The sequence below is a fragment of the Plutella xylostella genome, chromosome 28 (genome assembly GCF_932276165.1).
Source record: "Plutella xylostella chromosome 28, ilPluXylo3.1, whole genome shotgun sequence".
Taxonomy (NCBI): Eukaryota; Metazoa; Arthropoda; class Insecta; order Lepidoptera; family Plutellidae; genus Plutella; species Plutella xylostella.
Window position 1 is genome coordinate 2033352 of NC_064008.1, and position 15055 is coordinate 2048406.

General features: G+C 34.1%; 1 protein-coding gene across 2 annotated transcripts in view; it reads left to right on the top strand.

Annotated features, from left to right (window-relative positions):
* Positions 1 to 4710: 4710 nt before the first annotated feature.
* LOC105381073 overlaps positions 4711 to 15055 on the top strand; it is a 135150-nt gene continuing 124805 nt past the window's right edge. Inside the window, exons 1-2 of one of the 2 annotated variants that reach the window (XM_048631448.1) lie at positions 4711 to 4990; positions 14722 to 14983. In XM_048631448.1, the coding sequence (XP_048487405.1) occupies positions 14981 to 14983 (3 nt within the window). In that variant the 5' untranslated portion in view covers positions 4711 to 4990; positions 14722 to 14980. The remainder of the gene's footprint in view (positions 4991 to 14721; positions 14984 to 15055) is intronic. The other variant, XM_048631449.1, reaches the window with a different exon arrangement.

A 15055-nucleotide genomic window follows, 5' to 3' on the forward strand; every position in this document is an offset into this window, starting at 1 on the left:
AAATAGATACCATTTACCTAATTAAGCATTTCCAGAGCCAGTTCGTGACAAAAAAATAAAATGACAAGATACACATGACGTTATAGTGTAAGGGATAAGGTTGATTTTTCAATACCGGATTATCAGGGTGATATCTGGTTTAGTCGTTGTTAGGGGATTTACAGCCTTGTGTTGTTGGAGTAGAGTTGAATACACCAAACCCGACCCTCTTAAAATCGTTAGCCTAAACTGTATCGTTTCGTTTGCATTAAAAACTTAACTTCACCGCATAAATCATCATATTTTGTAAATCTTAACTAGTGGTTTGTGAAACTTACCTCTATTTCATTAGTATTAAAGGTTAAAATTGTTCTACTGTTAAATGCACTCTACCCTTTCTCTCAATATATAAATTATAGATACGTTTTGCTGAACTCATATTGTTTATTGGTAATTTTATCTCCAATTTCTCCATAGTTGGTTAGATGCCAGATAGACCAGGGAAAGGTTGATCAATTATATCGTCATCTCCATACTAAATTCTTCACAGATGTGTCAAAAGTCAAGCAATAATCCCTGATTATGCTCTTACCCATTATGGCGAAATTGGCACTTAGCCTGCAATGGCGTTATAAATATAAAAATCTAAATTTAAATACTAACAAGTAGAGTGCATTTTTGCTCGATACTATTTAATAAAATAACGCAGAAAAAACGTATGATTTAGCAAACTAATTGATTTGTTTTCAGACGAAAATCTCACCTTCACAGTTAGTTATATTAAAAGCTTTAGAAATATTCCAAAATTGAAACCACTTTTGTAAATAGTTGACACAGATTCCCAAAAATGGTTTAAATGTCTGCACACGGTGAAATACCGACCCTGAAAAGAAAATAATGTAAGAATTAAATAAATTTTGAAGTCAAGCCTGTAAAATATTGGCTCTTTAGTGGCACTATGTGGCCATTATTATAATTTGTGTCTGTAGGTACCTATATTACTATTGTATGTCATAAAAAAAATGTATTTATAAAGTTTTTTGTCGCGCGTTTTGCCGTTATAGTTATTTTCTCTTTGTATTGCGCTGAAGTTTATGCTTTGTTTTCAATATATTTCGCATTGGCAACACTATTATTTGAGTTCTGTAATAAGAGGTAGGTCCTGCTTATGTAGATTCGCTGAGAGTTTTAAATTACCCGTAGCTGGTTTGTTTAAAAATATTTTTGTAATGTTGCCAGTTGAAAATAAGTCAATAAATAAAATACTTGAAACGTCAAGTAAAGTAAACTTTTTAATGATTATTAAAGCCTAGATGTAAGGTAAATTAGGTATGTAGGTTACAATTATATACCAAAACTATTTAAATAATTTAGACACTAATCTTTCTCGAATGCTCGAGAATATTCTATCGACTCTTGATCTGTTTTGCATTTTTATTTAAAGTGCATTTGTACTCTCCACTCTTTCCTCGAATAGATTAACTAGATTTAGCTTTATATTCTTTTTCATACCTACCTATTATGTAGCATTTTCATTCCCTAGTAATATTAATCATAAAATGTTTAAAAGAATATGGTTCTTAAATAATTAAAAAGTAATGTATTCAACTCGGAACCTAGTCATAAGAATAACGACATCACAATTTTTATTATAACTAGGAGTAACTTTAGTCTCAATCTAATTTCTTTTCCCCTGATATCTGGACACCCTGTACACATTTAGAAACCCTTAGCAAATTAGTCATTTGATCTTTGACAGGTAATAGTGGTCTATGGCACATTTAAAAGTTTTTTTATTATTTCAGTATTTTATTGAAGGCTGGTATTACTATGTCGGTGCGTTTTTTTTTTTGTAGACGACAATTGCCTGTTGATGAGTTAAAGAAATAAATAAAAAAAAACAAATAATATCATTGGAAAAGGCTGAAGACACAATTTTAAAGATATACAATGTCTTACAAACAGGGTAATTTTATTTACTGTTGTGCGATTTTGACATACGAAGTTGTTATTCCATTTCTACTCTTGTCCTATCGCGACAAAGTACATTTTCGTAGTAACAGCTTGTTGGTTGACGTTTGAACTAAACTAGCATTTATACGGCAATGCTTGCTAATGTTAACCCTTAACTTAATTCCCTGTTAGAGCTTTCGGAAACCGAGTAAAAGTGTCAATAGACAGTTAACTAACTACCGGTTAGTTCAGCTAATTTATTAAATTCTTAAAAACTTGTAATATGACTGCTTAAAATATAATTTGCATTTAAGGTGATACATGTGTTTACTTGGACTTATTTAAGTGTTTGGTCCGTGCTGTCAAAAGTCTATACCCTAGGCTAAATTTTCTTGGTATACCGTTCAAAAATTTACAGCATGATCCTTAACTTAAATTAGCCTAACTATTAGACCCAGTTAGTATATTAACAATTACCTATATTGTAAGAACTTTATTTTCATCTCTCTTTGAACTATTGTATATTAAAATACATGAACAATTTTAATAATTGATATATTTAGGTAAACAATTTAGTTGTAGGTTATTATTATAGTGGCCCATTATTTATTTGTACGTATGTAAATCTGTTTAAACAACAAAAATATTATAACTATGAATGAATAGATAGATATATGTATGTAGAATCTGATGATCTGTTGCTATATATGAGAGTGTATAGATTAGTAACGAATAAGTGTTATTTTAATTAATTTGTAAAAGCTGTTGAGTGTGATTACAATATAAAAAAGGAATAATAAATAAAATATAACATAATATAAACTTATTTAAAACGTGTGTAGAAAATTGTCTCTCATTTGCATTTATACATGTTGTGACGTTTTGCTAAATTAACTTTACTTGATTTATTAATATAAATTGCGAGGAAAATTTTAATATATAATTATTGTAATTATAAAAGAAGTATTCGTTAAAATTAGCTATTAAAAATTAAATAAATAATCTTGACCTTAACTTTGGCCCGAGTTTGATCTCCCACCGAAAACTAATAGTCAGATAATGCTAACTTTCAGAAATTACCAAGAATAATTCTTGAAAAATGTTAGCAATTGATTCTGTTTAAAAGTTAGTGTTGTCAGACCCCTTAGCATGTATTTTCATCGTGAACGTGACGTGAAATTACTCGATGAATTTTGTAGGGAAATTTTAGTTCTGCTACTGACCGCCAGAGGCGTTGTTCATATTTTCATACAAAATTACTCGATGAACTCTACTTCACGTTCACGATGAAAATTCATGCTAAGGGGTCAGTCATTCGCTTCTACAGAGTCGCCATTTTTTGATATAATAAAATCGGGCCAACGTTAGTGGTTCATTTAAATTGAATTGTTGTATTGTAATCGCATTGTAATTGTAATGTAAATTAATATCCAATGTTGACTGTAATCTGTGTTGCGTTAATTTCAGGATTCTCTGCATAATAACTAACATAAATAAATAAGTTGCAATTTAAACCAAATATTTTTAAATCTATGGGCCCTTGGGGCTGTGAAAATATCAGCCTGATACACCTGTTTTTGTTGCGAAAATCGCCAATTTACCAATCATGTAAATTGAAGTTCATAGGGTATTTCCCGTAGGACAATGAAATTTCCAGTAGTACTGTGAAATACTACTGAAAACTACGCAATTGTTAATTAAATTCATCAGTAACTGCTATGTAACAAACTGCAAATATTCATACAATCAATATACATTTTATTAACTGCTTTCTGGTTAATTAATGGTACGGACCTTTGAGTCGAGTCGTACCTAGGTACTTGGCCGGTTTTTGATTGATAATATTATTAATTTTCTTGATTTAAAAACGCAACACAGATTTAGCAAGTGTGTACGTACTATCTTCCATTAGATTTGTAGACGCTGAGGGCTACGTATGCATATTGATAATGAATAAATTAATATGGATTTAAGACATTGCCTTTCATTTTATAGCCTTTAATAAAAATGCATAGACAGCGTTGTAAGACACAATTTATATTTTTGGTAGAATCCTGAGTTTGATAGACGTAACTTGACCAATTTTCATTGTAGGTACCTACCTACCTTTTAATAGGCTTGTTTTTCTGAATAAAATGCAACGTAGGCTAGAACAGAAATACTTATCCTTATTTTTATCTCACTTCAGCTTCTTGCTATTTGGCAATATTGTATTGGCCTTTTGGTCAAGTTACGTGAATCATTGTATACAATGGTGATAAAAACTAATTTAGCTCAAGTGTTTATCACCTACAAGTTAAGAAGGGCATAATTTTCCAAAGAACGGATAAATGTTATGCGGTGGAGCGCTAACAAGTCTCTGTCACATTGTACTAAACTAAAACTCTATTAAACCACAGACTAAATAGAGATATGTATTAAACGTATGCAGCTCAAGGTACCTACTGATTTATATGAATGACGATATCTCGTGTTCTTTCGTTTCATATCAAGATTGAGTACGAAACCGTATTCTTGCTCGACATCGGTAGCCGTAGTGTGGCGCTCTTAGGGACCTAAATCCAGCCGTAACGGAGTAGGTATTACAGTTGTATTTAGTCTTACGAATGAAATGGGTACGGTAATTCATGACCATTTTATGCCCTACCTCGTAGCACCTTAATTTTTTCCCAGTTATTGAATAATGTCGAATTTAGTTCGAACAAACTCGTTAATTTCACATAAACATTCGGCCACAAAGTCCACTGGGCTACGGTTCGAACTGCGCGCGTTTTCCTACCAATTTTCATTGATTTCCCACAGCGCATGCCTCGGTTCCCGCCATTTTTGGCAGCCATACCTCGCGAGGCGGCCATCATAGCTGCACGCGTTTTTTTCGCGGCAAAGAAACCATCTCAAACAGCCAAACAATTTCAGCCAAAATCGTCCTTTTTAAATTAAAGTTTACCCGTTTTTGTGTGTGGACAAATTAAATTGCCTTGTTTGTTGTGTTTTTAATTTATTTTTTGTGTTTTTGCGTCGTGTTGGAAAATTACTGGTGTTGTTTTCGACTTGGTGGGTAAGTTACGCTATCTTGGTTTATAAATCGATAGCCTTTTTGTATTTTTTCGGTGCGTATTTTTTTATTAGCTCATTTTAGTATATGTCCATTAATATAAATTACCCGTGTACTTATTAGCCCACTCAGTTACAATTCTTCTTACTTTAGGTTTCTTTGTTAAGATATTTGTCAAGGACGTTTGAATAAGTAGGTGATTATTTTAAACAACTTTAAAATTTAGTTATGCATAATAACTAGGTAACTAAGTAATAAAAGTACCTAGTAATAACGTAATAATTTAAAAAACTTAGTTGACTCATTTGACAATACGATTTCTACATAATACTTAAATGAAAGAAGGGTATCCCTTGTTAATAAGTACATACCATGTTCCTATCTACATACCTACATATGTATACATACATATGTTAATAATAATAGGAGGGATATGACCTAGGTATACATAGGTACTGTACTGACTGCTTAGATAAATGACATCCACCTCGCATAGAAACCTAACTTCTATCAGGTAAGTACTTAGCATTGTCACTCTCAGAGAAGTCTGTTTTTTTCCGCAGACTGTACCTACTAGGGATAGGGAGTAAGCATCCTGAGGCGGTTTCAGGGTTATTCTGAGTACTTATAGGTACGTATTTACTTTAACCACTACTTCTAACTTCTAACCATATGTAGGTAGGTATTAGTTCCAATTAACCGCAAAGACCGCATAAATTTATAGATAAGTTACTTACTTACTATGATAAATATTACGCCATATTATAAGGACCTATACAACACTCATTTGACTACTACTGTAAATGTAAACTCATTTACTTGTGTGAACCACCCACTGGAGGTAAACACCTAGGTAGGTATTCCCCGATACGGTAAACGATAAATAACGGGTCTCGATATCGCACCACTCACCCGAAGTACTGGGGGGTCACTTTATACTGACGAAAAACAAACGAAGGAAAGCTGTCGCAGTCGTCACGTTTAATACAACGAGATAGAGCCGTGGCTCGAGCAGCAGCGCTTCGAAACTTAGTTTTTCGTCTTATAGAATGACCCCCTGGTCTCTAAATCAACGAATCAACGAGAATTGACTCGCAACCTTAATACTCCGAGATAGAGTCGGGGTTGGCGCTGCAGTTTTGTTTTTCTGAAGCTTCGGAGCCTTCGAAACACGGCTCTATCTCGTTGTATTAAGCGTGCCCATTGTGTGAAATTTTTCGTTCGTTCGTCGATTTAGATTGGAGAGTCAACTCCCAGACACATTGAAAGAATTTTCCAAAACTAGGTAGGTACCTAAGTACTTATAAGTTATCCGCAAATAATATATTATGTAGGTAGGGTAGGTTATTATTATAACATAGGCACCTACTTATACAAAGCGTGGACTTATGCTAAGCATTTTATACCAGTCAACCCACAGAAGGTGCATAGAATCAAATTATATCAAAAATGTTCTTCACAGATTTGCATAAATTTATATGAAATGTAAGGTATCTGCAATGCATATCTAAAATTGAAAATTTCAGGAATAATTGGACACGAGTAGATAATGTTTTTTATAAATGAACAAATGATATTTCCAAGCGATTGGAAGGATATGAAACTGCGGATTCCCAATAAACCTAATTGAGAAATTAATTAAAACAAATAATTCAGAACAGAGCAGGCAATTAGCGGTAACGTTTTCGCTCGCTTTTATTTTTTTTAATTTAACATCGAGCGTTTTATTTTTTTCATCAGTTTTTATTTGTCTATGGCCGCTGTGTTTGCCGACTTCAAATTAGGGGAAATCCCTCGTGGATTCCTTACTGCTGCTGTTGTTGTTTATTGATTATACATACAGGATGTTGCAAAAATTTATCATGACTTTTTTATTCGGGAAAAAAGGACTCTATTCCATGTAGAGAACACAAAAAAACATAGTTAGTTTTTGCATACAGAATGTCATCTGCTTCATTAGGGTACCTTTGGGGGTTACCTTTTATAATGTTAAAATACTTACTCTATAAGTAATAATATATTTAAAAAAGATCAAAACTTTACTACGAAGGTAGGTAGTAAAGCTTTCTTATTACATAGGTAGAAATATGCAAGTCGTCTGTGGCTAGAGATTGAGCTATATAAATTTCATCAAAATCTGTGTATGTACTTAAAATAATAATAAATATGACCTGATTTCGCACTGTCAGATTCAACTGCGGCTAAGTCAGGAAAGGTAGGGGTGGAATAAGGTTGATTTTCCGTTGCACTTGTCGTCATTTTAGTATAATTACCGTACTAATGAAGTCCTTTGTGAGCATGCAAATTAGATTCTAGATTTATACGGGTCAATGTTAGGTGCCTATGTTTGTAAGGTATTTAGTTAGAAAATAGGATTTCGTGAACGTGAAAACGTAGCGTGGGACTCCCTACGGATGGGACGGGGATGTGGTAGTATGAGGGATGAGGAATTAAAAAAAATTAAGGGTTCAGAATGAGTCATATGAGTATTGTCTTCCTGCAAACATCATTGCAAATAGACAAGTTTTTTTAAAGTGGTACCTACTACAAAAGTTGTTTATAACTAATGACCTCTTTTTTTAACGTCCTGTCACCTACAAATCAAAGTTCAAATCAAAGATTTTCTATAAAAAATTGGTGGCTGAATTCTAGAAAGCCACTTGAGGACTGGGAACATACAGGGTGTGGCAAAAAGCGTATACGGCTAAGCCGAAATCAGCATGTGCAGCATGGTATATCTAAGCCCGAAACTGAAATCAGAATTTCAAAATTCGCGAAAAAAATATATCATTCTCCATAGTATAAAAGTCACGTGACCAACAAAGTTTCTATGGAAAATGAATTTTTTTTTTCGCCAATTTGGAAATTCTGATTTCCGTTTCGGGCTTAGATATACGATGCTGCACATGTAGGTTTCGGCTTAGTATGCCCATTTTGCAACACACTGTACCTATATCAGAGATACTGAATAAGGCCCTCACTAGAGATATCTACAACGCGGTGTGTTATACTAGCCATTATTTTTTATCGTTTTTAGGGTTCCGTAGCCAAAATGGCAAAAACGGAACCCTTATAGTTTCGTCATGTCCGTCTGTCCGTCTGTCACAGCCGATTTACTCGGAAACTATAAGTACTACAGTGATGAAATTTGATGGGAATATGTGTTGTATGAACCGCTACAAAAATATGACACTAAATATTAAAAAAAAGAATTGGGGGTGGGGCCCCCCATACATGTAACTGAGGGATGAAATTTTTTTTTTCGATGTACATACCCGTGTGGGGTATCAATGGAAAGGTCTTTTAAAATGATATAAAGTTTTCAAAAAAACATTTTTCTTAAAGTGAACGGTTTTTGAGATATCAGCTCTCAAAGTCGTAAAAAGTATGTCCCCCCCCCTCTATTTTTATAACTACGGGGTATAAAATTCTAAAAAAAATAGAGGTGATGCATGCTAATTAACTCTTTCAACGATTTTTGGTTTGATCAAAGTATCTCTTATAGTTTTTGAGATAGGTTGATTTAACTGTAATATTATATTTGCTGCTACGGAACCCTTTGTGCGCGAGCCCGACTCGCACTTGGCCGGTTTTACTTAATTGAAGTGTTTGTCGCCTGAAATAGCGTGTAATACTGTTTTATCACCTCTTCTAATGGGTATACATACACATATCGTGGGTAGCTTAATTGCTTATAATTATCATAGAATACATTGATCTATACTGTATCAGGGTATTATGCTATATAGGCACATAACACTCTGATACAGTAAGTACACTCCGACTGTTCAAAAGCTAAGCAACTTTTAGGGTAAAATGACAAGGGTTTTTTTACGTTGGTTAGGTTATTGTAAGTCGTTATGACTGTTAAAAAATATATCAAACTAGGTATAATACTCGAAGACCAGTGGCGGATTTACAAATTTGCCGCCCGTAGGCCATTTAATTTTTGCCGCCCCTACTGACTTCTGAAATTCAATTTGTTAGTTTAATCCCGTTATTAGTATGATTGTGAACTTAATGATGTGGATATTTCTATGTCTATCTGTCACCAACTTCAAATGTTTCATTAAATCTTATTTAAGGTTCCGTACCTCAAAAGGAAAAAATAAACCCTTATAGGTATCACTTTGTTGTCCGGCTGTCTTTTTCTCAGAAACGGGTAAAAATATCAAAGCTGACATTTCGCAAAGATATACAAGGTGGGCCAAAAGTAATCACCCTATTGGAAATTGCTCTCATTTGTAAAAATGGCCGCCAATTTCAAATTTGTTTTGATATTGGTGGACTAGACAAATGCAGAATACAAGTTGACAAGCCATGGAAGCCACACTTCCCAAGAACGCCAAATATTTTTGTATATTCAGTTTTCGGGTCGCCTTTTTTTTCGTTTTATATGTCATTTTTCCCCGCAATATCGCCCGATTTAACCGTTTCAGACAGTTTTTGTGGGTGTTTTTTCAAGACCCGTGTTAATGTGAATAAGCCCGTGTCTCTGGAAGCCCTTGAGGACAACATTCGACACGAGTGCGAGAATCTCTCGCCCGAAGGTCTCGCTGAATTGATGAGAAATGCCATAAAAGGAGCCCGTAGGGCAAGCAATTGTGACGGCGCCCATTTGGCCTATATCATCTTCTAGACTTTACCAATAAAATTTTAAATGTTTAAAATAGTTTAAATAAACATAGTTAATAAAAAAAAAAGAATCGAAGTTTTTCATTTAGAAAAAAATTAGAGCCAATCAAGATAGGATGACTTCTTTTGATCCACCTTGTACAAATGTACGGCATCGACAAACTGGTAAAATAAATTAATGAAAAAAAATTTTACCTTCCATACATGTAAAATGGGGATGATTTTTTTCGTTGGTGTAAGGTATTGTACAGGTCTTTCAAAAATATCAAAGGTCTTCTCAAACCATTTTTTTATTCAGTGACTGGTTTGCGAAATATTAAGCTTCAAATTGCGAATTCTTGGTAGACTCAAGTGACTGTTTGGTCCAAAAATATCACTGATGTACTTAGTACATATGACAAAATTCCACATTATCCACATATAACTACCATTACAGCCGTTTCCAGTTTCTCCAAATTCGAAAGTATTCCCGCCGCTTCTTGTAGCGTTACAGGCTTTTTAGTAATATCATATTTGATTGATTTCAAAGAATATGCATGCCAAGAATCTCTTTAACTATTACATGCTTCTTTTCTGGCTGACCATCGTCTCAAATTCACTCTATTCCGGGTTTTGCCTTTCCCGATTTCACTCATTTATTTAAGCCAGCGTTGTGTCGAGTTTACAAAAAATTCCTGTAGCAGCATGAAAAAGCGTCAATCTTGGCTAGTTTAAGACGTGACATAAGTTATGCATCGCGCTCACTCACATCGCGCAGCCTCAAGAGCGAGCGCGACGACGTAGAACTTTTGTCACGACTTAAATGCGCCCCGTACTAGCCCTTCTGAGCATGATTCAGCAGCCACAGTTGCCACTAAATTCAAAGAATATAGGTACATACTGATTATATGACAGTGCGTTTATTTATATGTAGATTGTGTACACGTAAATTTATATTTAAAAAATCTGTAAAATAAAAAATGCTAAATTTGCCGCCCCTCTAAATCTGCCGCCCTAGGCACTGGCCTTTTTGGCCTATAGGCAAATCCGCCACTGTCGAAGACATAAACCAATAAACAATCTACCAATATGCCTTCCGGCCAAATGTATTATGTGACTGATTTCTCATTACATAGTAAATAATTATGTGCCAACATAACAGCTTATGTACTAGCGTCGTACATTGCATCAAGTGGTCCCTGGGTCGAACTAATTGCGCGCCAATATACACACTGCCGCTAATGTACACTCCAACCAATGTTATACAAATATATTTGACGGTCGAATGGCGTAGTGGTTAGTGGCCCTGACTGCTATGCCGAAGGTCCCGGGTTCGATTCCCGGCTGGGGCAGATATTTGTTTAAAGACAGATATTTGTACTCGGGTCTTGGGTGTTGATATTTATATTTCGTATCTATCTATCTATGTATTTGTGTAGATGTATCAGCTGTTCGACACCCATAACACAGGTTCTGCCTAGCTTGGGGTCGGATGGCCGTGTGTGAGATGTCCCCACATATTATACAAATAATATGCTCACAACTGTACAATGAACAACACAATACAATACGATAACTATGACTTTATTGAAAAATAAAACACTTACACACTAACAATTATTAAATTCCAAACTAACGGTAAGCTCAATAGGCCGCCTTATCGGTAAAAGCGATCCCTTCCATTCCCGAAGGAGTATTCAGAGGTGACTCGCAGGCGTGTCACGTGGTTTTCGCTTAACATAGATCGTAATTATATGTATAGATCGGTAGCCTTCGTTTTGGAATGAGCACTTGTATGAGATTTGTATAATCTACTTATTCTACAGGGTGTTTTTTATAGTAAGCCGAAATAGTGACTTTGGAGGTCATTTTCAATATTTTTTGTGACCAAATATTTTTATTACCTACCATCATTGATTTCAGTGGTTGTAAAGTGTACCATAAATTTATAGATTGCTCATCTAGTAACGTAGTAGTCTGACTGTACAATGCAAGTCACGATAATAGGACGCCCGTGGCTTTAGATGAGCTGGCTAGAGGCTAGTGATGGGAAAACTTATATTATATCCTGTTATTGATAACTGTATCGATAAACAAACCACCGAGTCTATCATAAATGCGATATCGTGTCACAATTGCTGCTTTGACTATATAGTAAGTACAGATATGTATATTTCATATAAAAAAAAGTACTAACTTCTGATCTCTACGATCAATTATGCAAAAAACGTGTGTTCAAAATGCCATCTCTTTACGTTAACACATCCTTTGGTCAAAGGTTTGGAGCTTATATAAGATCACATATATATAATGGTATGTTACACTACTGCAATATGAAAGATATGTCTGTTCGTGAGGCTAAAATTAAATTAAAAGATTGTCTTCTACAGTTAGATTACTTCACCACAGAAAGTATTTTAGATTAAGATATTGTTATGTTGTTGTTTGAGCAAAAGAGACATAATTTATTTTTAATTTTTGTTAAAAAAAAAAAAATTTTTTAGTTTAAACTGTTCATTTTTATTTGAAATTTCTTATTTTAAACTGTTTTTGATTACATTACGGTACCCCAAGATACGGGCAAAGCCTAGTTTGGGGACCACTTTATTAACTAAGATTATAACTTAAATAAGACATGTGCAAATTATAGTGTAATATTAGTGTACCTAACGGAATATGTATGTACCTAAACTGTTTTTTGTGCAATAAAATTTCTTTTTATTATTTATTATTATTATATTTCTTATTTGTTACAGGTATACCGTTTTAGATACAAAGTAGGTAAAACTGAAGTATAATACGAAGATAAAAGATAAAGAGATAATTTATCAGTAGTTGTGTTGTGATCTTGTCATGAAATAACCTTCATATCTTCGTAAGAAAGCCAACGTTTTTTTAAAACATTTTAGTTGATTAGTATGATCTTGAAGTATTTCAATAAAATTAAAAAAACATATAAAACAGGACTTTAAAACTCATATTTACCTCGAAAATTAAACACTTTCATGACACCGGAATCGTCTTTATAATACAGGATGTTGGTGTCATTTGGAACAAATTTGATAACTTGGCATTGGTTAGGTGACTTTTTACTATAGGCAGTAGAGTTTATGTTTTACTAGGTAGGTAATTTCCAGAAGATGTTCAGAATGATCGCCTGAGTCACCCACTTTCGGCTTACCCTATCCTTTTTTTAACACCTGTGTATGTAGACGGTATAATTTCTCAAAATTATAATAATAATAATAATATGTGGGGACATCTCACACACGGCCATCCGACCCCAAGCTAGGCAGAACCTGTGTTATGGGTGTCGGACAGCTGATATATCTACACAAATACATAGATAGATATAGATACTAACTATAAATATCAACACCCAAGACCCGAGTACAAATATTTGCCTATAAACAAATATCTGCCCCAGCCGGGAATCGAACCCGGGACCTTCGGCTCAGTAGTCAGGGTCTCTAACCACTACGCCATTCAGCCGTCATGGGTTCAATAACCTCCCGTTTGTTCCATGGTTTCACCCTATACCGGCAGGGTACGGGGAAACTTAACAATTATACTTAGTAGGGATAGGGAGGCAATTCTAAAGAACCATAAAAATATTTTATACTTAACCTAACAGTAACTGCTAACTTACGTAAAAACCATCAGATACTTAATAAAAAAACTAACTACTACTTTTTCACTTTGGCTTAATAGCTACTCCTGTGGGATTACAGGGATAAAAAGTTTCCTATATACCATACATACCTACATTCATTTTATTAAAATTGGATTAGCTATATGAAAAGGCTACAAACCCACTGACAAATTTTCGCGTTTTAAATGTAAGTGTGAGTGAAAATCAATCATCATAATATATTTTCTTTTAATGACTATTGAAAGAAAATATGTATATGATGTGAATCTGAAGGCACAACATTTAATGTTAGCCCTATCAAACTATAAATTATGCCAGCGCAAAATATTCGTAAATATTCATAGGGTCTAATTTTAAACATGAATGTTAGGTTTTGAAAGTTCTAAAATTAGAATAAGTACCTACTTATGTGCCTTAAGAATAGACGTCATTGTTTTCTCTTATCACACTCGTGAATAAGCGACAATGATTATTAATGGTGGTAACAACCTAAGCCTAAACGAACTTTTCTATCTTACGTCAACCACTATAAGATTAGTGAGCTTTACTGAGCTTAGCTGAGAGCTTTGGCCAACCAGCCTTCCATTATAATCTTCTTATGTCCCGCTCTTACCTTCGTACGAGTACTAACCTACGGAGAGTAGTCAAAAACTGACGTTTATCAGTTTTTTATTTATTTAATCCGTTAAATAAGCATTTGACTTTGACTTATCTTATGTAGTTTTCGGGGTTGAAATACCAATGTACTTTTTATATCAGCTGTAATAATATCTTAAACATGCTCGTATACCTACATGTGAAAATATTGTGAAATATATTTATCTTATAATTTATCATTTTTCTAAAGACGCATCTTTATGCCAAAAAATGCATCTCCATAAAATTTAGTTGAACACATAAAGAATTTCTGAATGATGCCTTGAGTCGAGTCACTTCACTACTATACCACTTATGCAACATATAGTATTTTTGCATCCATAGTTTATTTACGTTTTTTCACACGTGCACTTGTGGTAAATTACCTTAGGTAAATAATTTAATTAATTTAATTTTCTTTATTTGGAAAACAAACAGCTTATACTATTACATATTATAAATTAACATAAGGTTTACACACAAGCCAATAAAGTTTACACACCTATTTTTTTACTAAATACTCAGAACATCACTGAACTGCTTAAGATAATATGGTAAAATAAGGAGAAGTATAACGTACATGCTATTTTTAAATGCCCTATTCCCTGAAGTAAACAGCAACAAGAAAATCTTTTGCGTTGGTTTTATAAGGGCCAGCAGAGAATTTCATTATAAACATTCCATTCAAGATATTTTTATTTCTGTCTCGAAAGCGTTGTATGTAGGGAGTGTATTTTACGAATTTCATTCATGAACCTTACAGTTCGGTGAACTTTTACAGTAAACATCTTTGCTTGTGCTTTACTAATTAACTTTTTCTTTTTGTACACAGGATAAAAGTGGCTGGCAAGACGAAAGAACATAAGTGCTGTGAAAAAGAAACATACGTCAGTAAATAAAATTTGAATTTGGATCGTTATAAAATGTGCGACGCGACCGTAGTGTCTATGGTTCCGGTCGGGAGGTGCTCGGGAGCATTCGGTTGTTTCCGTGAGAGCTGTCAGTGAGAAAACAAAATGGCGGAGAAAGTCAGCTGATCGGAAAAGCGTCGCGCGCGCAGGGAACACAGCGAGCGGCGACAAAAACGAATCATGGTAAATGCTTATTAAGTTGCTATTGTTTTTGGAATCATAGAAAATAACTATACCAATCCATAGAAGGGTTTG